Genomic DNA, 25084 nt, shown 5'->3' with positions numbered 1-25084 from the left:
ACAGATAGAACATTAAAAAAACTGCAAACAAGGCCCGGACAGAGAGATGACTCAGTAGTTAAGAACATTTGTTGTACTAGTAGAGGACCCAGATTCAGTTCCAGAGCACCCACATAGTGGTTCACAAACAGCTGTAACCCCAACTCCAGGGGATCCAATGCCCACTTTTGGCCTCTGCGGATATCAGGTACACATGCAGTACCTATGTATACATGCAGACACTCACACACATGAAATACAAATAAAAGGAAAAAGAATGTCTGGAATGTGTCTAAGCACGATGGGGGAGGGAACAAGGGGAAATGGGAAGACCAAACTGGCCATGTGTGTCTGACTGCTGGAGCACAGGGCCACGTACAGTGAGTTCCCAGCATCCTCTGCTGTCTGGGTGATACTTTCCATGATTTACAGAGAAAATGAAGATAGTGATTAAAAGGCTGTATGAATCTTTCAAAAGTCACAAAACAGTATTCTAAAAAGGGTAGGTCTTGAATGTCATAACACAATAAACTGACATTTCAAAAAAGGAAAAACTGGTTGGTTACCCTTTGGAATAGAATTAGTCCTTCTCGAAATGGGTTCATTTCAATGCTGTTTTCTATGGTTTTGTGGTGCCTGGGGATGGTTCCTAAACCATCCCCCTGGTAGGCTAGTGTTCCTCTGACTACACCTCCAGCCCTCCTTTTAGAGAATTTCAGTATTCTATTATTCCATATTTTTAAAATAATTTATTGATTTTTATTTTATGTGCATTGGTGTTTTGCCTACATGTATGTTTGTGTGAGGGTGCCAGGTCCCCTGGAAGTAGATAGTTATAGCTGCCATGTGGGTGCTAGGAATTGAACCCAGGTCCTCTGGAAGAGCAGCCAGTGCTCTTGACCTCTGAGCCATCCCTCCAGCCCCTATTAGTCCATATTTTACAGCTACAGTCTGTAAAAACCTTCATTTTAAGGTAAGGATTTAGTCTCAAAAAGACAGTAAGCTAACCACAAACTGAGAATATATACTGTGCCCAAAGATAAGACTTGACATGAACCCAACTCAAAGCAATCATCTGTATGGCTTTCCTTGTTCTTCCAGACGGCTTCTCTGTGTAGTTTTGGCTGTCCCGGAATTCTTTCAAACTCACAGAGATTCACCTGCCTCTGCCTCCCAAGAACTGGGATAAACTTGAACTTTTATTTTTTCAAAAAATCTGTGTATTAAAACTGTGTTAAAAGACATGGTACACACACAGGTCAGAGGACAACTTGTGGGAGACAGTTCTCTCCTTCCATCTACAGATCCTAGAGGTCTGAGTCAGCTCATGAGACTTAGCAGCAAGGGCCTTTCCCAGTTCCGCCATTTTACCAGCATGGTGGAGATGAACACAGACGGTAGGTAACACATGTCTATTCAGATTAGGTACTGAATGCCTTGCTCCATATGGAGACTAGTCACCCAGGCAGTGCTCAGAACCCTAACCCCTAACCCTCCCATGAAGAAGAAATGGATAGGACACCTACACAGCTCTTCATTCCGAGAGGCCTTGAACACCAGTTACCTGCAATCTCTTGCAAACGATCTTCATCAACGTTTGGGTCAAAGTCACTTCCCAGGACATCGGTGCTCCAGGTCTCACTCACTGTCTCTGATATGTCCCTATCATCTGTTAGTCCCATCATGTCACGAATCTCAAACTTCCTCAGCTTATCATCAAGATTATCTTGGGTTGTAGCTGTCAGAAACAAATTTAAGCACTTTGAAAATGGTGACACAGCTACACTTTTTCGGTTGACCTGACAGAATTGTCTTTAAATTTCAAGTTATTCATTTTATCACTAATAAGCACACATTCCAGCCTGCTCCCCACTGATCACTTCACCCCAGCTAAGATTAGCAGAGATCCCCACCTAACCACTGCCAACAGGAGATAGAGGAGAAGTCTAAATGAGAAGAACTAACCCAGAAGGAAAGCAGAGGTAAAGATTTCAGGGTGGCTTATTGGATCCAATTGTTGGGTTAATAATTAGGTGATAAACCCATATGCAAACTGCCTCCCTCGGCACTAGCTCAAGTGTGCATTCTAGAGTTTTCCTTCTTTCCTAGACCAGTTCCCCACAGCTTGCCTGTGTATGTGATGCACACACACACAAGTCACAAGTGTCCCCGCTACTGCTCTTCACCTGCCACTGAACTGAAAACCCACCGTTCCAGCTAAGCAAGCTCCAAGGACTGTCTGTCTCTGTGGCCAATGCTGAGGTCACAGGCACACATGGCTTCTCCGTGCATGCTGGAGACTCAAACTACGGTATTCATCTTGCAGAGCGAGTACTCTACCCATGAGCCACCTGACCACAACTCACTCTTGTCCATTCCCTTACATTACATTTTTTTAATCTGGTTTTCGATGTTTTTTGTTTTGTTTTCAAACAAGGCCTCAAAACGGCATGAATTATGTTCCTCCCACCTCACTATCTCTTAACGACAGGTTACAGGCATAGGTCATCACATCTAGCTCTCAATTAACTTACTTTCGGTTTTTTAAGATAAGGTCTCTCTGTGTAGACCAAGCTAGCTCTAACTCCACTCGCCCGAGTGCTAGGATTAAAGACACGCACCACCATACCCATGCCTCACTCAGTTCACTTTCTTTTTAGATTTATTTTATTATTTCACGTATATGAATGTTTTGCCTGCATGTATATGTATTCACACCACAAGCATGCCTGGTGTCTGCAGAGCCCACACAGGCTGTCATGTGGGTGCTGGGAATAGAACAAGGTGCTGTGCAAGAACAGCAAGTTCTCTTAACAGTGTTCTCTGAAACCAAAATAATCCATCTGGAAGAGACGCTCTTTAAGCAGGAGGTAAACAATTCAAAGTATTTGGGAAGTTCCTGAAACTGAGCAGATTCACTAAGGCCCTCCCTGCCAGCATAAACAATAAAAACTGACAGTCCTTCTCAGACATACAGAGTCAAGAAAAGCCAAACTGCAAGGAAGAATCTGAGACTAGGCCAGCTGTCTGGAAGAAGCAGAAGCCAGCTAAGCTGCCTGAAAGAGGTATAGACTAGTCACATAGAAAAGACACTCCCCAACCTGTTGAGCTGCCTGCAGACTGTGCAGTGTGCTCCAGGTTCCCAGCTTTTGTGAACTGTCACTCATGCTGGGGTGGGCTTTAAACAGCTATCTTTGAGTCATTTCTACTCCTATAAGTGACCTAATAAAAGTCCACCTGGCTCTGCCTCTTGAGTGCTGGGATTAAAGATATGTGCCACTACTGCCTGGCAAAGGTGGGATTTTTCATTCAACCTCGGGAATAGGCTAATTTTAGCCTGTTTCTCTGTTATGTGCAATAAATATTACCTGATACCCTGAGAAATGGATCCACTATGGCACTATTTCTACATAAGCTATGCACTCCAATGGCAATACTCATTCTATCTAGGATGGCTTGGGAAGTTCCCTGAACAACTTTCATGGTCACTGCAGTCTAAGGAACACTACCTCACACTGAGTTAAGGATGTGTGCCCTAACTATAGGGTTTGTGAGGTTTTATACCGTTTTCATGTATGTGTAAGCAAGAGGTCAGACAGCTCCAGGGATCCACCTGTCTCTGCCTCCTCATCTCTCCACCCTTCCATCCTCACACCCCAACCCAAGCTAAGGTTACAGGGGTGCCTGATGCCCAGCTTCTTTAGTAGATGCTGGGGATGCAAACTTGGACCCTCAAGTTTGTGTGGCAGGTAGTTTACCCCCTGAGCCATCTTCCTGGCTCCTTCTGTTTCTCTCTATTTGTAGTCTGTGTGTCTGTACAAGTGTGTGCATGCACGGTGCTGTGTGTGCATGCACAGGTGCCGTGTGCACATGTGGAGCTCAGAGGACAACTTAGAGGAGCTGGCTCTCTTCTTCTTCTTCTAAGTGGGTTGCCTGGATCAAACTCAATCACCAGGCTTGGGGGCTCTTAACCACTTGCATACTGTTCTTTCCCTAAACTACATTCCTTGAGCCCTGAGTAGTTACCATTACACACCATAAATATTAGAATGAAGAACAGCAATTATCACAGAATATAAAGTAATTCATACTGCTGGGTATAACTAAGCCTGAATAATTCACTTCCCAACTAAACACCTTTTTAAAAACTGAAGCTATGAATAAATGCACCTTTAATGGTCATTAGTCAACTTAAATTACTCTTCCCAAGCACAGCCAACCTATACATGTAAACAGACTGCTTCTCTTGCCATCGCATACACCCTTTCTCCTGCACAGCTGGATCCACACTACTTTACCTTGCTCATGTTCTAGCAGCTGTAGTGCTTCGACTCCATTACTCCCAGAAGGTCCTGCCCCAAGCTCAGATACAGACTCTCCTTCCAGGTCAAGAGAAGACACTGAATTGGAGCGATTAGAAGGACCTAGAGAAATGTTCATCCTGTCAGCAACCTTTTTTAAAACATTCATAAGTCACCATGTAACATTTCATGCCACGAAAAGAGCCTAAAAATTGATAATAGTTTTTGTTCTGTTGTGTTTTAAAACAAGGTCTCACTACATAGCCCAGACTAGTCTTACACTCAAGTCTTCTGCCTCAGCCTTCTGAACCCTGCAATTGCAGATGTGTGCCATCATGCCTGATTTAAAATACTTTTAATATTATATTCACTTCCTTAAAAATATAGATGCCTTTGGGCTAAAATTTATCTTTATAAAAACTAATGAGAAAAAATAACCTAAGGTTGCTTGTTGTAGAACTACTGTAATATTTAGAAAGCAGAAGTACATTCTGCACTTTCACAAAGGACCTAGAGGGAGTAGGGGATGCCTGGACATGCAAAACAACGCCAGCAAGTTTGTGGACCTGTATGCTCCACAAACAACCACATCATTAATGCCAAGAACCATTCACCCATCCAGATGAATATGGCCAAGGCTGACAAGGTCACAGGAAGGTTTAATGGCCAGTTTAAAACCTATGCCACCTGTGGGGTCATTCGCAAGATGGATAAATCAGACAATTCTATTTTCTGATTGGCTAAAGCTGATGGAATTGTCTCAAAGAACTCTTGACCAGGGGAAATTAGGAAATATTTGTCATAAATAAAAAAATAAAATAAAGTAAAATAAGAAGTAGAAGCATTCTACCATTCTACACATAGAAGAATGCTAAAATAAATTAACAGGCATACTTGATGCTAAAAATCCCTTTAAAAGCATGTTATTGCCAGGCGTGGTGGCCATGTCTTTAATCCCTTGGGAGAACTTGGGAAACAGCTAGGAGAACCTCTGTAAGTGCAAGGCCAGACTGTTCTACATAGTGGATTCTAGCCAGCCAGGAATCCACAGTGACACCTTGTCTCAAAAAGAAAGAAAGAAAGAATTTCATAAAAATAAAAGCATGTTATTTAAGAACATAAATTACAGAGGGAATGTTACTGGTACACAAAAGTAAAAAGGGTACACAACATCATAGACTTAATTTTGCTAAAAATAATCCAAATATTAACTGTTTTTTTTTTTTTAAGATTTATTTATTTATTATGTATACAGCATGTATGACCAGAAGAGGGCACCAGACCTTATTACAGATGGTTGTGAGCCACCATGTGGTTGCTGGGAATTGAACTCAGGACCTATGGAAGAGCAGTCGGTGCTCTTAACCTCTAAGCCATTTCTCCAGCCCCCAAATATTAACTGTTAATAGTGAAATTACAGGTGAATTTATTTCGTTTCCGCATTTCTAGAGTGAACATATGTTACTCACTTATATCTTCTTTTAAATGTTAGTAAACTGGACTTTTATCATAAACAAAATGCCCTAGTATATGGAATGACAAAGTCTTACTTCACAGTCTGGTGTAGCGTTTCCATTTTTATTTCCTACTACTCCTGAAGATTAAATCTAGCAATGCCAGGCAAACATTCTACCAACTGAGCTAAATCTCTGCCCTCGACTGCCTTCTTTATTCCATGGTGTCCTGATTCATAGAGGCACGTGTTAGAGTGTGTATAAAGGAACACAGAACAGTAAGAAGTCTGCACAAATTCCTGCAATGCTAGTAAGTCCATTCTCCCCATTTGTACATGCATTATATCCTTCTAAAGGAGCTCTATAAGCTTTGACAGATATCAAGGCTGAGAAACATGACTTGCAGTTACTCATTTAACACTGAATGAAGACACACGTTCTGATTTTATATGACCAACAGCCTCTTGTAATCTTAATTTATTCAGGAAACAATCTTGCAGCCATGTTAAAGCTCATTAGAGGAAAATGTCATCATCCTCCTTAGTGAGAGGCATGGTGACTTAACTGTAATTTATAAGGCTCCTTTAAAGAACACAGAACAACTGGGATCACACACTCCCTGAATGCAGTAGCCCTTCACCTTCAGATATGCCTTCCAGATTATCACTGCAGAGGGAAAAGCGCAAGGTTTTGTCAGGTTTACCGTGGAGTTTGTTTTCATCAACAGGGACATCTCCTTGTCCTCCATCTGAGAGCTGCATGTTTAGGACCTGAAAAAAAAATAAAGAAGAAAAATAGAATAAAATTTTTGGCTTATCACAAATGAAAGACTACTGACAATAAAAGTAAGTAAACCACGAGTGCATATTATTTTCTTCTTAATTATTTTTAACTAAAAGCCCATTTGCAAGGTCTATCAAGCTTTTACGAGAATTCAGAACAAGTCGTATGTGTGAAGCCAACTCAAGCTATGTCTTTCCAACCTTCTACCAGGGCCAGCAACTGACCGTCACCCAGGGAGGCACAGCCATCACAAACTTGAGTGTTCTGTTCTATCAGCTTCCTGTTCAGCCAAGGATCTGGCAGATTTCATCGTGTTCTGTGTGCCCCAGGCTGGCCCCGAATCCTTGGCCCCTGGCCTCTGTCGCCTGAGTGCTGGTTACAGGTGTAAGCTACTACATCTAGACTTATGAGCTGGGACATTTCAAGCCAGCAATGAACATTCTTGAAAAGTAAGCCATCATTTATTGAACATAAGTTGTTGTTTCTAAGCCAATAAGATCAAAGATAAGCCGGGCGGTGGTGGCGCACACCTTTAATCCCAGCACTCGGGAGGCAGAGCCAGGCAGATCTCTGTGAGTTCGAGGCCAGCCTGGGCTACCAAGTGAGATCCAGGAAAGGCGCAAAGCTACACAAGAGAAACCCTGTCTCGGAAAACCAAAAAAAAAAAAAAAAAAAGATCAGAGGATAAGAAAGACGATTGCCTCTAAGCCAGATGACCTGAGATCAACCCCAAGATCCAAACTGTGTGGAGCATCTGTACACACACACACACACACAGAGTCCAGAGTCCTTGGTGTCTGCCTCTAACTCTATACACTTTCAACAAATTCTTAAGACTGACTTTGTCTCCAACACTCACTCTCCCCCTCCCCATACTTTCTTTCTCTTTTTCTAATTTGATTTTTGAGACAAGGTCTCATTGCCCCATCTACCTTGGAACGCTATGCAGACCAGGCTGACCCTAAGCGTGCACTCTTCCTGCCTCCCCCTCCAAGTACTAGAAATATAGGTGTGTGCCACTATGCCCAGCTTCAGAGTCCCTTTTTTTTTTTTCATTGAAGTTTTTTCTGTAGCTTGAGTTTTCCTGCCTTGCCCACAGTCAGGACAAATCTTTGTCACACGCCAGTCCCACAGCCGCTCAGACCCAACCAAGTAAACGCAGAGACTTATATGCATACAAACTGTATGGCCGTGGCAGGCTTCTTGCTAACTGTTCTTATAGCTTAAATTAATCCATTTCCATAAATCTATACCTTGCCACGTGGCTGGTGGCTTACCGGCATCTTCACATGCTGCTGGTCATAGCGGCGGCTGCAGTGTCTCTCTGCCTCAGCCTTCTGCTTCCCAGAATTCTCCTCTCTCCTTGTCCCACCTACTTCCTGCCTGGCCACCTACTTCCTGTCTGGCCACTGGCCAATCAGTGTTTTATTTATTGACCAATCAGAACAATTTGACATACAGACCGTCCCACAGCATTTTTCAAAAAATTAAATTATGTGTATATGTTGGGAAGAGGGGGAACATGTGAGTGCAGGTGCCTGGAAAACTCACTGAGATACGCCTGGTTCTGCCTCCCGAGTGCTGGGATTAAAGGTGTGCACCACTACCACCTGGCTTCATTGAAGTTTTTTTAAAAAATTAAATTATGTGTATATGTCGGGGGAGAGGGGGAAGAAACATGTGTGAGTGCAGGTGCCTGGAAAGTCAGGAAGAGGGCACTGGATCCCCTGGAACTACAGTCACAGGCAGTTGTGAGCTACCTGATGTGGGTGCCTGGAACACAACTCTGGTTCTCTATAAGAACAGGATGTGCTCTTAAACACTATGCCATCATAGCTACCAATCTCATTCATTCATTCATTCATTCATTCATTCATTTCTTTGGGCTAAAGAAGGCTCAGCAGTTAAGAGCCATTGTTTCAGAGGACCTGAGTTTGAGTCCCTACACCTACATGATGGCTCACAACCATCTATAATTCCAGGTTCAGGGATCCAATGGGCCTCCTGGTCACTTGGCATGCACATGGTGCACACATGTAAGCAGGCAAAACACTCATATGCATAAAACAAAATAACATTTAAAAAATATTTGTTTCCTTTCCTAGCTTTTCATTTATCTCTTCCATTTTTCCCCTAACCATACAATAGAAAGTATATATTAGGAATTTTGAACTCTAAACAGAAATACTACCGCTCTACCACCAGATGAAAATAAACAAAACATTTCCCACAAATCACTAGAGAAGTTTTACCAAACTTCTCTACCACATGTCATGGCTTTCTTTCCTGTCTTCTGCTGCTACTAGAAGAACTCCTTTGGTTTCTGGCATATTCACTAACTTCAGGATCATGGTGGCCCTCCTCCATAACTGTTCAAAGGGCTTAGGACTTGTGGTTTATCACAGTAGACTTTTGAAAATAATGCACTGTCAGCAATGGACACTGGTAGAGTGTTTGCCCGTGTGTGGAATCTTGAGTTTAATCACCAGCACCAATGCATCAGGCATGTAAATCCTTAGCACTCAGGTAGACAGAAGGGTCACAAGTTCAAGGTCATACACTGGAGCTATGTATGCTGGGTTTCAGTCTCAGAGAGGAAAGAAAGGGAAGGAGGAAGGGAGGGGGATTTTTTAAAAGGAAATGAAAGAGGGAGGGAAGGAAAGAAAAGCAGAATTGATATACCCTGCAGGTTTGAGGTCTCCAAAGATTCACTGGTGAAATCCTAGCCCAAAAAGTGACAGTATTTGGACCTGGGGCTTTAGATGGGGTGACTGGCTTGTGAGGGCAAAGCCACATGAGGCACAGGAAGAGGTGACTAGAAATCAGACCCTAAGAAGATACCAAACACGCCTGGGTCTTGGACTTCTCTGCCCCCAGAATAATCAGAAATAATTTCTGTTACTTATAAACCACTAGCATTTTTTTTTACTATTTTATATATTTTACATTATTTTTTATATATTATAAACCTCTATGTTGCGTGCAGTGGCGTATACCTACAACCCCAGCACTTGGGAGGCAGAGGTAGAAGACCAGAGTTCAAGCCAGCTATGGGTGATGAGACTCAGTATAAAAACACAAAATAAAATAAAGGGCCAGGCAGTGGTGGCGCACACCTTTAATCCCAGCACTCAGGAGGCAGAGGCAGAGTAAGGTGAATCTCTGAAAAACCCTATCTTGGAAAACAAAACAAAACGCAGTAATACATTCATACCTCATTTTCTGACATCATCCCTGGAGTAAGTTGGGGACCTGTCCCTAAGGAAATGACCAGCACCTCTTCTGGTTGTACCTCCTGGATGGTTTCTTGAGATGATCCTTCATGGTCCATATGTAAGTCCATTAGCATATTACTTCGGCTTCTGCTCCGAGTTGCTAATAAATAAAATAATTTAAGAGAAAAAGTCAAAATGAATAAAATGGCAAATGAATACAAAAATGTATTTTTTCTTAGTGTTAAACACTCATGCATGCATAAAAGATGATGGTGAAAACATGGACAGGAAAAATTAAGACAAAACAAACCTAGGTTCTCCTAGTCTGTCTCCTGATGACTAACACAGATACACCTTCATATCTAACCATTAGAGAGCTGGAGAGATGGCTCAGCAGTTAAGAGCACTGGCTGCTCTCCCAGAGGACCTGGGTTCAATTCCCAGCACCAACATACTAGTTTACAACTATCTTTAACTCCAGTCCCAGGGAATCTCACCCTCTTCTGGCCTCCACAAGCACCAGGCATGCACTTGGTGCACAGATATGCGTGCAAGCAAAACACTCATACACATAATGCAAAAAAAAAAAAGTTTTAAACAACTGATCATCAGAATTATTGCTCCACCTCACTGGACAGAAAGGCTGCACCTGATCACAGGTGTGGTACAGGATTTCAGGGACAAAAAAAAGCACTACCTTGTTCTCATGTTTTTAAGACACTTGAACTATTTTTCTTATAAAATTTTTTAACTGCAGTCTCCCATAATAACAAATAAATTGATAAGTGTTTAAAAATGCCAGGTGAAAGAAAACCTAGTACACGGTGAAGTAGCATGCTTGGTCTTATTTCTGTAAGATAAGGCTGTCTTTGCAGCTCAGAAGCCTGGAACCCACTGTCATCACTGTCCCAGAAGAGATGACAGGCACCCCACTGTTCCAGAAGAGATGACAGGCACCCCACCACGCCCAGCAAAGGACTTACACAATCACTGGCAAACCCAGGTCAGTTTTTGAAAGCACATTTCTTTCTTCTGAAATATATCAATGCTTTCCAGAGACATGGGGGTACTGCTTTATGTTAAAGTGAGGTCCTTCCTGCTTTAATGAATAATCTATAGAAGATTCTGACTGACAAAGTATATCAGCAGTAAAGGCACTTGCTGCCAACCTGGTGCCCTGAGTTCAATTCCCAGAATCTACTTGGTAGAAAAAAGAAAACTGGCTCCCAAAAGTTGACCTCTGACCTCTACCTGTGCATGATGGAGCACCTGTGTATACACACACACACACACACACACACACACACACACACACACTCACACATGCACACACAAGACAGGGTTTCTCTATATAGCCCTGGCTGTCCTGGAACTCGCTCTGTAGACCAGGCTGGCCTCAAACTCAAAGATCCACCTGCCTTTGATTCCACAAAATGCTTTTAAAATTCATTATTTTTGTTTTTCTCCTACCAGTAATGTATGTTTTCCCTTTCCCTTTCCTTTTTCTATTTCTTTAGTGTGGGGTATACCATAGCACTCCTGCAGAGGTGAAGGACAGCTTGTGGCCGTCAGTTCTCTTCTCCACCATGTGGCTTCCAGGAATCAGTCACAAAGTGTCAGGTTGGCCATCAAGTTCTTTACCCTCTGAGCCATCTTTCCAGCCTTACAAGTAATACTTATTTTTCAACTATTTCGTTATATATATTTAAAAATCTACCTACCTACCTACCTACCTACCTATCTATCTATCTATCTATCTATCTATCTATCTATCTATTTGTGATACTAGGGACTGCACCTAGGGCCTGCCCATGCTAGACAAGCACACTCCACTAGCTATCCCAGGCTTCATCCTATACATCCTCTAAGAAATTTTGAACACTGAAACATCCAATTCTTGTAACAAAGTGACCTAGTCTTCCAGGAGAAGTTTAACCTTTCCCTCACAGAGCAATCAAACTCAATACACTGTATGAAGTGGAAATGCTCTGATGGTACAATGCAGTGAAGACAGACAGAGGCAGAGGTGGAGACATCCTCACTTCACAAAGCTGTATGCGTTCTTCATCACTTTTATTCTGAAGTCAGTTAATACCCAAAAACCTAAGACAGGCCCGCCACATCGTCTACTGAACTGTGAACTAAGACAGGCCCGCCACGTCTTTCTACACCCCACCATCTTCTACCGAACTATGAACTTACAATTAACCTCATGAGCAGCTCTATGATCTTAGCCAACATGAAAATTATAATTTATAAAAATGCAAGTGATCAGCTTTCACATACAACTTAATAGAAAGCAAGAGCAGCATGCACACCGAGCACGTCTGTGAACATTCTAAAGCACGATTATGGAAGAAAAGGGGAGCAGCCCGTTACCCACCAAATGGGGTCACTAGAGGAATATGGGCAGTAAGATTGGTGGCTGAGGAATCCCAGGCAGTGATGGCTGCTAACTGTTGTCCTGGGTTGCAAAAACATTAAATAGAAAGAAAATCAACCTCTGGACACTGGAAACACTGTTTAAAATGTAAAACATAAAATTGAATGCAATGCCAAGGTCACATGACCAAACAGAACACTGGGCAAACATTGGAAATCTACTCCCACTAAACCCATCTTTAATAGCATTTTCAAGTGACAGAAAATGAAAAAAAAAAAACTACTGTACAACAGTGAACAATGGGGGCGGGGGTGGTTATCCCTACCCAAAATAGTGTTTTTTCATGTTATTAAAGTATAAATAGTCCACAATATTAAAAATCATTAAACATAAAACATTTTTTTTTCATCAAAAGAAAAATTCATTTGAGACAGGGTCTCACTATATAGTTCTGGCTCCCTCTGCCTCCCAAGTGCTGGGATTACAGGTATGCACCATCACCATCTGACTAGAAACTTATTTTAAAAATTTCGTGCTGTCATCAGTGAGCTGGACATTCATTTAGCTACATAGGAATGATCTCATTCTCAGCTTAAGTTGTTTTATTCAAAATAAGCTGTCCGTCTGTCTGTTTAAGACATGTTCCTACCTTGCAGCCAGCCTTGGTTGGCCTGGAACTTCTCTTGTGAGCTAGACCAACCTTGGGCATGAAGTGACCCTCTGCGGTCTTGGTATTTCAGGTATGAACCACCAATCATGACTCAAATGAGATTTATTTATTTTTGAGACAGTCTCACTATGCAGCACTGGCCGCCCTGGAAGTCACTAGATATACTAGGTTAGTCTTGAACACACAGAGATCAGTCTTTTCCCGCCTCCTAGATGCTGAGATTAAAAGCATGCACAAAGCCGGGCGGCGGCGGCGGTGGCACATGCTTTTAATCCCAGCACTTGGAAGGCAGAGGCAGGTGAATTTCTGTGAGTTCAAGGCCAGCCTGGTTTATAAAGTGAGTTCCAGGATAGGCTCCAAAGGCTACACAGAGAAACCCTCTCTTGGAGAAAACAAAACAAAACAAAACAAAACAAAACACCATGCACAATTAGGCCAGGTTTGAAGTATGATTTTTAAAAATATTTTATTGCTTAAAAAAAAAGATTCCTGGGCTGGAGAGATGGCTCAGAGGTTAAGAGCACTGACTGCACTTCCAGAAGTCCTGAGTTCAATTCCCAGCAACCGCATGGTGGCTCACAACCATCTGTAATGAGATTTGGCACCCTCCTCTGTATACATAATAAATAAATAAATTTTAAAAAAAAAGATTCCTGTTGATATAAAGCCATATTATATTTTTGGGGTTTTTTGTTTTGTTTTGTTTCATTTTAAGATTGACCTACTTATTATGTTTACAGTGTTCTGTCTGCATGTGCACCTACAAGCCAGAAGAGGGCACCAGATCTCATTGTAGATGGTTGTGAGCCACCATGTGGGTGCTGGGAACCGAACTCTTAACCTCTGAGCCATCTCTCCAGCCCAAATCCATATTATGTTAAATGAGAAAACATTGATTTTAAGAAACTGTGTTCATTTAAAAAAATCAGTTAACAGAAGTTACAATGAAACTCTCTTCTTTAAGATGTGCACAGGTGAGCTGGGGTACGGCTCCATGGCTGGTACTTGCCTGGCATGTGCAAGGCCCTGGGTTCAGTCCCTGTCTAGACAGCCAAAAAGAGGAAAAAGTGTGAACTCTAAAGCTGACCCAAGCTGACTAGGTCTTACTGAGTCCTTGTCAGTAAGCAGATGCTGGAATACTGTCCCCTGAACCTACTGTCCCTCTCTGCTTCTCGGTTCCGACTCCCACCCACTCGTCAACAGAGAGTGCGGGCTTCACTCTTCCTTCTGCACCTGGCTGAGTCATGGCCCATGATCCACATGCTTCTCTCCATGGACACTCAGTAGGAAGAGCATTGTCTCTTGTTCTCCCTGACTGCCTAGGAGGAACTAACCTGAGAATATCAGGGCCCATATTACTGTTCTGTGTACCCACGGCGGGCGTCTGATAGAAAGCTTCAGGTACAACCCCGTGACCATGACTGGATGTTTGTGTGGATTAAATGAAAAAAGGCTTAGTGCCTGCTCCAAGATACGTGCTCAACTTTTGCATGTGTGTACACAGATAACACATACTGAGTGAGTGAGGCCTAGGCATATGTATGAAGGCCCTGTGCTGTCACACTCAGTCTACGCAGTGCTGGAGGCTGAGCCCAGGGCTTCATGCAAACTAGGTAAATACTCGACCCACTGGCTACACCCCCAACTTTGAAGAAAACATAAATTTAAAGAAAAGCTCCAACATGGAAAGTTCTCATTACCTATAGGTAATCGATTCTTTTTATTGGCTGGAGTGGTTGCTGGAGACATCTGAGGAGTGCTGTAGGGAGTCATGTCTAGACTGCTGCTCTTCCCTGGCTTGGCCTGAGGCAGGTTTGCCAACAGATTGTCAAGAGCCATTCTATCTTCTTTCAGTTCATCTCCAGACATCACACTCTTCATGAAGTTTACCTGGAAGGAAAGGACCTGATCTAGTAAAATTAATTTTTTAGAAATAAAACATACTTCTTTCAGGATGTATTCATCTATGTGACCTGCCAATGCATGGCTAAAAGAATTTCAAAAAACTAAATTCAAGCTGATGCCGTTACCAGAGTAATAAGCTGACTGTAACTTATATACACCACAGTTCTGCTCAAGCCTTCCAGAAGATTGACGGAGGACATCGGCGGAGTCTCCACGGCCCGGCCCCCAATAACAACATCAAGGAAAGCAGCAACGCAGCCCTGTGGAGACAGCAAGAGATCAAAGTCTCCCGTCAAAAGACGAGAACACTGTCTGACCAAGGTGGACAAGCATGAAGAAAAGTTAGTTTCATGAAAATTATTTTAAACCCAGCATTTTAAAAACTGCAACTCTTTATGTGGTGATACAGAGTAAGCTCAAGAAAAACAAAGCAGATGTAATCTACAGCCAACAGTCCTGAAAAGGCAGGGAGGGTGTGGAGGGGTCCTGAGAATCCGAGAGTACACACACAGACTCTGGAAGGAAACACAGAAGACTGGTCCTGAGAACTTCCTGGAGCGGAAGTGAAGGTGAGAGGTGAGGGCTATGGGGAACGGCACAGAACATGTTTTTATCTTATTTGGTTTTTCCTTTAAATGTTTTCATGTGTTTATTTGGGGTGGTGGTGAATGAGTGTTCATGGTGCACACGTGGAGATTAGAAGACAACCTGGGGAGCCAGTTCTCTCCTCCTGTAGGTCTCAAGGATCAAACTGAGGCCATCAGGCTTGGTGCCGAGTGCCTTTACCCACTAAGCCATCTTGCTGGCCCTGTTTCTTGGGTATTTTTTGGGGGGTGGGGTTGTTGTTTTGTTTTGCTTTGTTTTTCCAGACAGGGTTTTTCTATGTAGCCCTGGCTGTCCTGAACTCCTTCTGTAGACTAGGCTGGCCTCAACCTCAGAGATCAACCTGCCTCTCTCTCCTTCCTGAGTGCTAGGATTAAGGGTATGCACCAATACTACCCAGCTGTTTCTTGGATTTTTTTATTGTTGCTATTCTTATTGTTTTTTGAGGGGGAAAAGATCCTACCCTGTGGCTTTGGCTGACCTGGTACTTACCATGGTGTCTAGGCTGGCCTCAAACCAGCGTGATTTTCCTGCCTCCACCCCTCAGGTACTAGGATTATAGTATGTACTGCTATACTCAGCAGAGTATTTGACTTTTTCTATTTTGTATTCATTTGTTTTTAAGATTCTGATTTTTATTTATGTGCATGTGTATTCACACATATCTGAGCATATGTGTGCTGGTGACTGCAAAGGTAAAAGATGAGGCTGCAGGATCCCCTGGGGACTGAAATTACAGGTGGTTGTGAGCCACACAAGGTGGGTGCAGAGAACTGAACTCCTGTCCTCTTAAAGAACAGCAAGCACTCTTAATTTCTGAGCCATCTCTCCAGCTCCAACATTTGAGTTTTAAACCAAGTTGAATTGATAGCCTACCCAAAATCTAATGAAATACTTATTTTACTCAATTAACTGAGCAATGCCATAAATGAAGAACATTTAAAATTATTTAATTACTGCTGACTGTTAAATTAGTAACAAATTACTTAAAAACAAACTTTTTAAAAATAATCTAGTGGGTCTTCTTATTCCAATGACACTCCTTCAATATTTATAAGACAGTTTAATCATTAGAGAAATCTTCCTAAATTTAACTGCTGCTGATACAATATTGTTAACTAATTTTAAAAGCAAATGATTGAATTATTTAACTTTCATATCACCTAAAGGCAAGTTTAATAAAGAGAATAGTTAAGTTGACTAGTACTTTGCCAGAATTTTTTACAAATTATATTTTATACTGTCTTTTCTTTCTAAATTGCTCTGGATGGCCTGGAACTTCTGTGTGGACCAGGCTGGCCTGAGAATCACAGTAATCAGCTGCCCTTGCTTCCTGAGTGCAGGGATTAAAGTACCAAGTAAGGTGTTTGTTTGCAATATGAAGACTCACACTATTGTCTAAACTAACCTTGAACTCAAGGCAATCCTCCTAGGGCCTCAGCTGAGATTACAGGTCCACACCTGGACACCTAACAGTTTACAAACAGTATTTCACATAACACAACATTCATTCCTACTTTGTCAAATTTTCCAAGGCTATTTTTGGTCCGGGGATCTCCTTCTTCAGTGCCAGTCATGGCTAACTGTTGCAAAAGGCGGCCAACCTGCAAACAAAAGCATTGATAAGCACATGTGGGCTGCACACACCAACACTGGGCTATGAAGCAGGTCTGTTCTAGTCTAAGTATCTGGCTCATAATCATATTCACATTCATCTGATCAGGCAAACAAAATAACTTTCCCAATAAAATGTACATCTTGTTTGTGTCAGCTTTTGCTATTTTCAGATTACTATTTTCAGAGGTAGAGGAAGTAGAAAATTTTGCTGTAATTTCTCGTTAACACATGACAGGAACATTAGGAAATTGAAAGTACAGTATATTTATTTCTGATACTGTACTTTTTGTGTGCTTAAAACCATTTTAAACTAGCCAGGTGATGGCACACACCTTTAACCCCAGCACTCAGGAGGCAGAGGCAGGCAGATCTCTGAGTTCAAGGCCAGCCTGCTCTACAGAGTGAGTTCCAGGACAGCCAGGGTTACACACAAAGAAACCCAGTCTCCAGAAAAAAAAAAAAAAAAAAACACCATTATTATTATATGTGAGTGCATTATTGGGGGCAGGGGAGTACATGCATGAAACAGTGCATGTGGAGGTTAAGAGACAACTTTTGGGAGTTGGCTCTCTCCTTCTATTATATGTTTCAGAGATGGAATTCAAGTTGTTAGGCTTATACACCGTTTTTTATACCTGGAACCACCTTGTGAGCCTGAGAAAATTTTTAAATAATCTGCAAAGGCTAACCCATGCAATGAATGACTTCAAGGCTAACACAAAGTACTTTTCCCCTTACAAGTCCATGAAGAACTCAGGGTTAAGCATTCTCTTTATTGTTTTTTGAAATAGGGTCTATATATCCCTGGCTGGCCTGGAACTCTCTTTTTAGACCAGGCTGGCCTCCAACTCACAGGGATCTGCCTGCCTCTGCCTCCCAAGTGTTGGGATTAAAGGTGTGTGCCATCATGCAGGCAAGAATGATTTTTTTTTTTTAATGTGTGTGTTTTTAAGTATAAGCCATATGTGTGTGCCTGCCCATGGAAACCAGAGAAGGTGTTCAATCCCCTGGAACTGGAGTTACAGGAGGTAGTGGGCTGCCTGATATGGGCACTGCGAAGTAAGCTCAGCTCTTCTAGAAGAGGAACAAACACTTTTACCCAGAGAGCCTCTCCTGCCCTAACCAATAATTTTATTTAAAGCCTTATCGAGTCCCCATGGTGGCACATACCTCTAATCCCAGTACTCAGGAGGCAGAGCCAGGTGGATCTCTGTGAGTTCGAGGTCAGTCTGGTCTACAGAGCGAGATCCAGGACAGGCACCAAAACTACATGGAGAAACCCTGTCTCAAAAAAAAAAAGACTGGGCACCCTGGTGAGATGGCTCTGCAGTTAAGACCAGTGGCTACTCTTCCAGAGAACCTAAATTCAATTACCAGCCCCTGCTTGGCAGGTGAACAGCTGTCTCTAACTCCAGTTCCAGGGGACCCAATGTTCTCTTGTGTAGACACTATGAAGATATGCATGCAGGCAAAATCCCCCCCCCACATACACACAATAAATTAAATAAATCAATAATTAAAATAAATAATAAGACTTTGGGTAAAACACCCACACACACATAAAATAATTAGGTAAAAAAATTAGAAGAAATAGTAAGACTTCATGTAAAACACCCTACATGTAAAATAAATTAATAAATAATTAAGACTTCAGGTGTGACTTAGCAGCAGAACATGGGCTTAGCATTGTGAGGCTCTGGGTCCCTCTGTGGCATGTACACGGAGGCCACAGGACAACTTTCAGTAGCTGCTTCTCTTCTACTAACATGAGTTCCAGGGACTGAACTCAAGTCACCAGGTTCCCCAGCAAGGACTTTCACCCGATGAGCCAGCTCCTTAGCCCCAAACTCAGATTTTTAGGACGGTCCCTTACTACATATATGTAACATCTTCAAAGAGTGGTGTCTACTGTCAAACACATGAACACTTCTGCAGAAAGGCCTGAAGTTCACTAGGGTTCCAAGGAATACTAACTGTAAGTAGCCTCCTGTTTGGCTCCAGTTTCCAGTTTTGTCCAGTACAAAGGACATCTCAGTTCCTAACCAATCTGGACTCTGAAATTACAGGAAAGGGATGATGAGCTTGTTCTAGAAAACCTAGCCAACTCTATCTCCAAGAGTTCAAGGATTTCACTGAAAACCAATGCAATGTTTTATCACTATAATATCTCAAAATCCTAATATAATTGCTTTTTTTTTCATGAGAAGTGACTATTTAGGACAACTTTAAGAAAAGCGATGATAGCCAGGAGTTGGTGGCGCACCCCTTTAATCCCAGCACTCACTCTACAGAGTGAGCTCCAGGACAGTCAGGGCTACACAGAGAAACCCTGTCTCAAAATAAGAGAAAGAAATGGTAAGAATATATGAACAATGGCATCATTTTGTTCCCACTCCATTCTATAACAATCAGCTGATCTTACACTAAACGTGGCATTAATAATCACAAAAGCACACCTGCATCAGGTTAAATCTGGCCACCTCATTGATAGGAGCATCCGAGATTATTCCATGCTGCTCTGGATTGACAACTGCAGGACAGATGAAGCAAGCCAGCAGAAGGTCGGTGCACATGGCTCTGACCTCCCCAACCTCCAGCCTGTCCACACAAGACAGAGTTTTGTACATCTGTGACACAATCCACCTCAGACTGTGTGGAAAGCAGTACGTGTTCTGTTTGAGATAACCAATAAATTTGTTCACCAAAGCCACCAGTTTGGCCTCATTGGAATCTACCATTTCTTGAACCTTTTGCCTGAATCTGTCTGAGCCTTTCTCTCCAAAGAGTTTTTCCTGCTGAGCTGGGGAGAATCTCTCAGTTAGCTTGTTGGGGTCTGTTTCCAGATGGTCTTCATCTTCCACAAGGAGCTGCATGATGGGCTCATGTAAAGTAGCTGTAAGGAAAAGTTTGGCAGAAAACAGTCCTTCAGAAAAGAGTTTAAATAAGATACTGAAGGCACAAGTTCCTCTCCTCAAAAGCCGCCTGGGGTTGTCACTTTCCTTCAGTTCAAATTCAATCAGGTATCGTAACACCTGAAGGAGGTAGCTCTCATCTTCCTGCATAATACAGTTGCCATACAAGGAGGTAAACACTGTGTGGATGACGCTCTGGGTGCTCTCCTGATTCAGTTTTTCTCCAGCAACCAAAGAGGATGCAATAAGACGAGGATTTTCTCTTAACCGACTCAAGAATTCTCCATAGGCCGTTTCCTGAAATCCCAGTTGCTTATATCCGTCAACAAACTGTGTATCTTCCAAAATCTTGGCATGCTGGCAACACTCAGCAGGGGAAGCTTCAGCACTGGAAAACATTAGCACACACATTAGCAAAATAATACTAGTAACAACAATAACACAACACAGGCACTATATTGAAATGAATAAATCTGAGTTCATTATTGGGCCAACAATGAAATCTCTTTGAGAACGACATGGAAATGAGTAAGACACACCTAAAAGTAAAGAGGAAGCCAACCTTTTCATATTAAATCAAATTTATTGCAGTGTCAATTTATAGATACTAATGTTGTCCAGAGTGACCCTCGATAGATTAAATTTTCAATTTTGCTATAGCTTCAAAACTGCTTATTTACTGCTACAGACATTCACAACTATCAACTACTAAAAACAATCAGGACAGGAGGGGAGGTGGCTCAGTTAGGAGAGTGCTCGCCTGCCATGCACACGGCACGGGTCTGAGCTACAACATGCAGGGCTTGTGCACGCACGGCCTGCCTTCCCGTCAATGCCTCCCTGGCAAGGCCACAAAGAGCTGTAATTCCGAACGCCTTTACAGACGTTTGTAAATACAGTCACACAGAATACATCCTTTTTATCTGACTACTTTCATCCCCATTACACTAACACTGTTACAGTTAAAAACTGCTTCTTGAACAACACACAAGCACCAGGCACACTAGTGGCACATAGATACATATGTGGACTAAACAACTCATACACATACACATAAAATAAAATTTAAAAATACAAAAAACATTTTTCTTTAAGAAAGATAGCCAAGCAGTGGTGGCCCATGCCTCAAATCAGCACTCAGGAGGCAGAGGCAGGAGGATCTCTGTGAGTTCGAGGCCAGTCTGGTCTAAAAAACGAGTTCCAGGACAGGCTCCAAAGCTACACAGAAGAACCCTGTCTCGAAAAAAAACACACAAAAAAGAAGATATATAATTCCAAAGCACGGAAATGGAGATAAATAATAACACAAAATTTACTCTCTATAACAATAAAATGTTATAAATGTAAAGACACAAAACTAGTGTGGTATAAAATGTTAATCCTTAAATTATAATTTTCTATATCACTGTTTAAGCTAATTAGTAAACAAAATAAACTATATACTTTATAAGCAAAGACTCACCTACTATTGATTTAAAACCATGCACTTGAGAGATTCATTTAGTTATAGTTGTAGTATAACTAAGTGTTCACAAAATGCATGACCTAAAAATTTTGACTTTACCTGGTTATAATAAGCCGATCCAAATTAATCCTCTGTTGCTTTGCAATCCATGCCGTTCGATACAGCTTTTCAGCTGTCTTCAGCACATCTGCGTTTAGCCTCTGAATGAGCTGTTTCTCAGAGCTCACGTACAAACGCTCCTGTTTGAGGTGGTGGGCCAGAGTATGGATATCTAGCTTCACCATCTTTGAATTCGGAAAAGGTACAAAGGCTGATCACTAATAAAAAAGACAAAATTCAAAAGTTTATGTCATACAAGTTACTTTCTAAAAATCAAAACTTTGATTATGGGGTCTGGAGAGATGGCTCAGTGGTTAAGAGCACTGGCTGCTCTTCCAGAGGACCAGGGTTCGATTACTAGCACCCACGTGGCAGCTCACACCTATCTATCTGTAACTCCAGTTTCAGGGGGACCTTACAGCCTCATACAAACATACATGGAAACAAAACACCAATGCACATAAAATTAAAATAAATTAAATCATAGTAAGAAAGAGTGTGTTTTTAAATAAGACTTTAATTATATTTGGTACAACACTGACTCTAATTTAAAAATAATCCCAGCATGTATCAGTCATGGAGTCACCCTTGACTACTTTCACATAGCAATACACCTGATAATTAAATAATAATAAATAAGATGAAATAATCTGATTACTTTTCCTACTTCCACTGGGAATCTACCATCACCTCAACCTAAAGAAAGCCTATGACTAGCTGATTTCCTTGCTCCCTATTTTGAATTCCCAAAGTCTGCTCTCCTGGTAACAGAGTGTACCTTAAGGTCACGTCATTTTATTCCTTGACTAGAAACTGTACCAAGACTTTACCTTCTACTTAGAATGAAATCTAAAGTCCTGCATGGTCTTCCCTAGCTACATCTTTGACCCTCATGCCCCCAGCTAGCATTTACCACAGATAGCAACCAACTTGTTTGTTAACCATCCTTACTGGGTGGCTTGTCTAATTTGTTCACTGCTCTAATCTCAGGTCTGGATGAGGGCCCAGTTCACAGTAGTAACTGAATAAATATTTGCCAAAGATATGAAATCAAACAATTCTTATTTACCTAATAACTAAGCAGATACAAATAGCATACATATTTTAAATCGTTATTATTAAAGCTATACCTTTGAACTGCCAGACCACAAATGTTTTATATTAACAAAAGAAATATCTATATTTAAGATAACAAAACAAGGGCTGGAGAGATGGCCCAGAGGTTAAGAGCACTGGCTGTTCTTCCAGAGGTCATGAGTTCAATTCCCAGCAACCACATGGTAGCTCACAACCATCTGTAATGAGATCTGGTGTCCTCTTCTGACCTGCAAGTGTATATGCAGACAGAACATTGTATACATAATAAATAAATAAATCTTTAAAAAAAAAAAAAAAGATAACAAAACAAGTCGGTGGTGGTGGTGCATGCCCTTAATCCTAGCACTCAGGAGGCAGAGGCAGGAGGATCTCTGAGTTTGAGGCCAGCCTGGTCTACAGAGCAAGTTCCAAGGTTACACAGAGAAACCCTGTCTCGAAAAAAAACCAAACAAACAAATTCCAAAATTGAAGAGCATCACTGTGAACTAAGGAATGTAGCTCAGTGGTGGAGAACCAACTACACAGCCTGCTTGAGGCACTGGCTTCAATCCTTCACTACAAACCCAAAGTGACAACTAAGGAATGAGTGAAGGGTTTGTTTTGTTTGTCTTTGGTTTTTCCCTGGCTGTCCTGGAACTCGCTCTGTACACCAGGCTGGCTTCAATCTCCTAGAGCTCTGCCTGCCTCTGCCTCCCCGAGTGCTGAGATTAAAGGTGTGCACCACCATCTCCCAGCATGCATGCATGTATGCATTTATTTACTTACTTAGTATGTATGGTTTTGTTTTTTTGTTTTTTTGTTTTTTTTCAAGACAGGGTTTCTCTGTGTAGCTTTGCGCCATTCCTGGAACTCACTTGGTAGCCCAGGCTGGCCTCGAACTCACAAAGATCTGCCTGCCTCTGCCTCCTGAGTGCTGGGATTAAAGGCGTGCACCACCACCGCCCGGCCTATTTAGGCTTTTTAATGCCAAGAACTGTCCTAGTTTTTCCTCACTGTAACCTCACAATGGAGTGACAGGTGTGCTCTCATCCTCATTTGACAGTTCAGTAAAGTGCTGAACTCCGTGCTGTAGGAGTCAGGTCTGTCTGACTCCAGAGAAGCACTATTCAACCATCTAATCTAAACATTTTGTCAGTCGTGTCTACTTTGATTTCTAGTAGTGGTAAGGAGGTTTTGTTTAAATATTATTTGACTTCCAGCAACATCTACTTAGTTTAAATTCAAACTGAAACACCACATAAACTGGGAAGGCTGTAAAGAAAATAACGTCTTTGCACACTGTTGATGGAAATTTAATTTTGTATTACCACTATGGACACCAACAATATTATTCTCCAAAATTTAAAAGAGAACGACCTCCTGATCCAGCAGTCCCACTACTGGTTATCTAACAAGAGGAAATGGAATCATATGTGAAAAACACAGCTGCACCTTCCTCTTTATTGCAGCATTTCACAACAGCCACTATCTGGAATCAATCTAAGTGCCCCAATAATAGACAAGTGAACAAAATTAATATATAAAAAATTAGAGAGATAGTTCTCTCATGTGGGTTCCAGGTATCCAACTCAAGTCATCAGGCCTGGAAGCAGGCAGCTTTACCCTCTGAGGTAACCTCTTGTTAGCCCTAAAGACATGATCTTAGAGACTTTTGATGGGGGGGTGTTGTTGAGACAGAGTTTCTCTGTGTAGTTTCTCTGTGCAGACCGTCCTGGAACTCACTCGGTAGTCCAGGCTGGCCTCAAACTTACAGAGACCTGCTTGCCTCTGTCTCTGAGATTAAAGTCATGTGCCACGACCGCCCAGCTTTAGAGACCATTTTAATAAGCGTAGGCCACAGGCAAACTTGCCAAGCATTTTACTTTTTACAATTAAACATTTTACTGTTTACAATTAAACAGAATTACAAGCTTTCCTTTCTATAATAAACTGGTCAGAATGTCATAAAAAATCTGACCATGGCTTACTGTGTAAAACAAAATTTTAAGAACTATTATTGGGACTAAGGAGTATAGCTCGTGTGTGTGTGTGTGTGTGTGTGTGTGTGTGTGTGTGTGTGTGTGTGTGTGTGTGTAATATTATTTGGCATATATAGTATATATAGTAGGTATAAATGGAATATTATTTGGCCATAAAAAGAAAAGGGGAGGAAATCCTTACATGTGGAACATGGATGGAACTAAGATCACTCTGTTAAAGGAATAAGGCAGGCCCAGGAAAACCAAGTACTGCATGAACTCACTCACGTGCAGACTCACATGAATGAGCTCATAGAAGCAGAATGGTAGCTTCCAGAGTCTGAGGTAGCAGGAACAGGAGGAACTAGGAAATATTACAGTTAGGAGAAAAAAAAATATGAGCTCTATTTTTTTTTTCCCAGAGCTGAGGACTGAACCCAGAGCCTTGTGCTTGCTAGGCAAGCACTCTACCACTGAGCTAAATCCCAAACCCGAGCTCTGCTTTCTAAGCATAGTAATTACAGTTAATGACAATCTGTTGAATATACTGATTGTATTCCTCCTTCCCCTCACACAACCCCTTTGAGACAGGGTTTCCACAGTCCAGCTGCCTCAATGTAGCCTTACTGTATAGGTGAAAAT

At 41.9% G+C, this 25084-nt stretch overlaps 1 protein-coding gene and 1 pseudogene across 7 annotated transcripts in view; one reads left to right on the top strand and one right to left on the bottom strand.

Annotated features, from left to right (window-relative positions):
* Positions 1–25084, bottom strand: part of Gapvd1 (GTPase activating protein and VPS9 domains 1) — a 72229-nt gene that overhangs the window by 29631 nt on the left and 17514 nt on the right. For 2 of the 7 annotated variants that reach the window (XM_028886067.2, XM_028886063.2), the window contains exons 2-11: positions 21387–21604; positions 19367–20210; positions 16811–16897; positions 14816–14950; positions 14486–14675; positions 12116–12196; positions 9732–9892; positions 6375–6504; positions 4278–4403; positions 1544–1717 (exon numbers count right to left, since the gene is read on the bottom strand). In XM_028886067.2, coding sequence (XP_028741900.1) covers positions 1544–1717; positions 4278–4403; positions 6375–6504; positions 9732–9892; positions 12116–12196; positions 14486–14675; positions 14816–14950; positions 16811–16897; positions 19367–20210; positions 21387–21571 — 2113 coding nt within the window. In that variant the 5' untranslated portion in view covers positions 21572–21604. The remainder of the gene's footprint in view (positions 1–1543; positions 1718–4277; positions 4404–6374; positions 6505–9731; positions 9893–12115; positions 12197–14485; positions 14676–14815; positions 14951–16810; positions 16898–19366; positions 20211–21386; positions 21605–25084) is intronic. The other 5 variants (XM_028886066.1, XM_028886069.2, XM_028886068.2 and 2 more) reach the window with 3 other exon arrangements.
* Positions 4663–5055, top strand: LOC114704692 (annotated as a pseudogene).

Source organism: Peromyscus leucopus, chromosome 4, assembly GCF_004664715.2.
Source record: "Peromyscus leucopus breed LL Stock chromosome 4, UCI_PerLeu_2.1, whole genome shotgun sequence".
Lineage (NCBI taxonomy): Eukaryota > Metazoa > Chordata > Mammalia > Rodentia > Cricetidae > Peromyscus > Peromyscus leucopus.
Note: the sequence above shows the minus strand (reverse complement) of the source record. Positions and strands in the feature narration are given on the sequence as shown.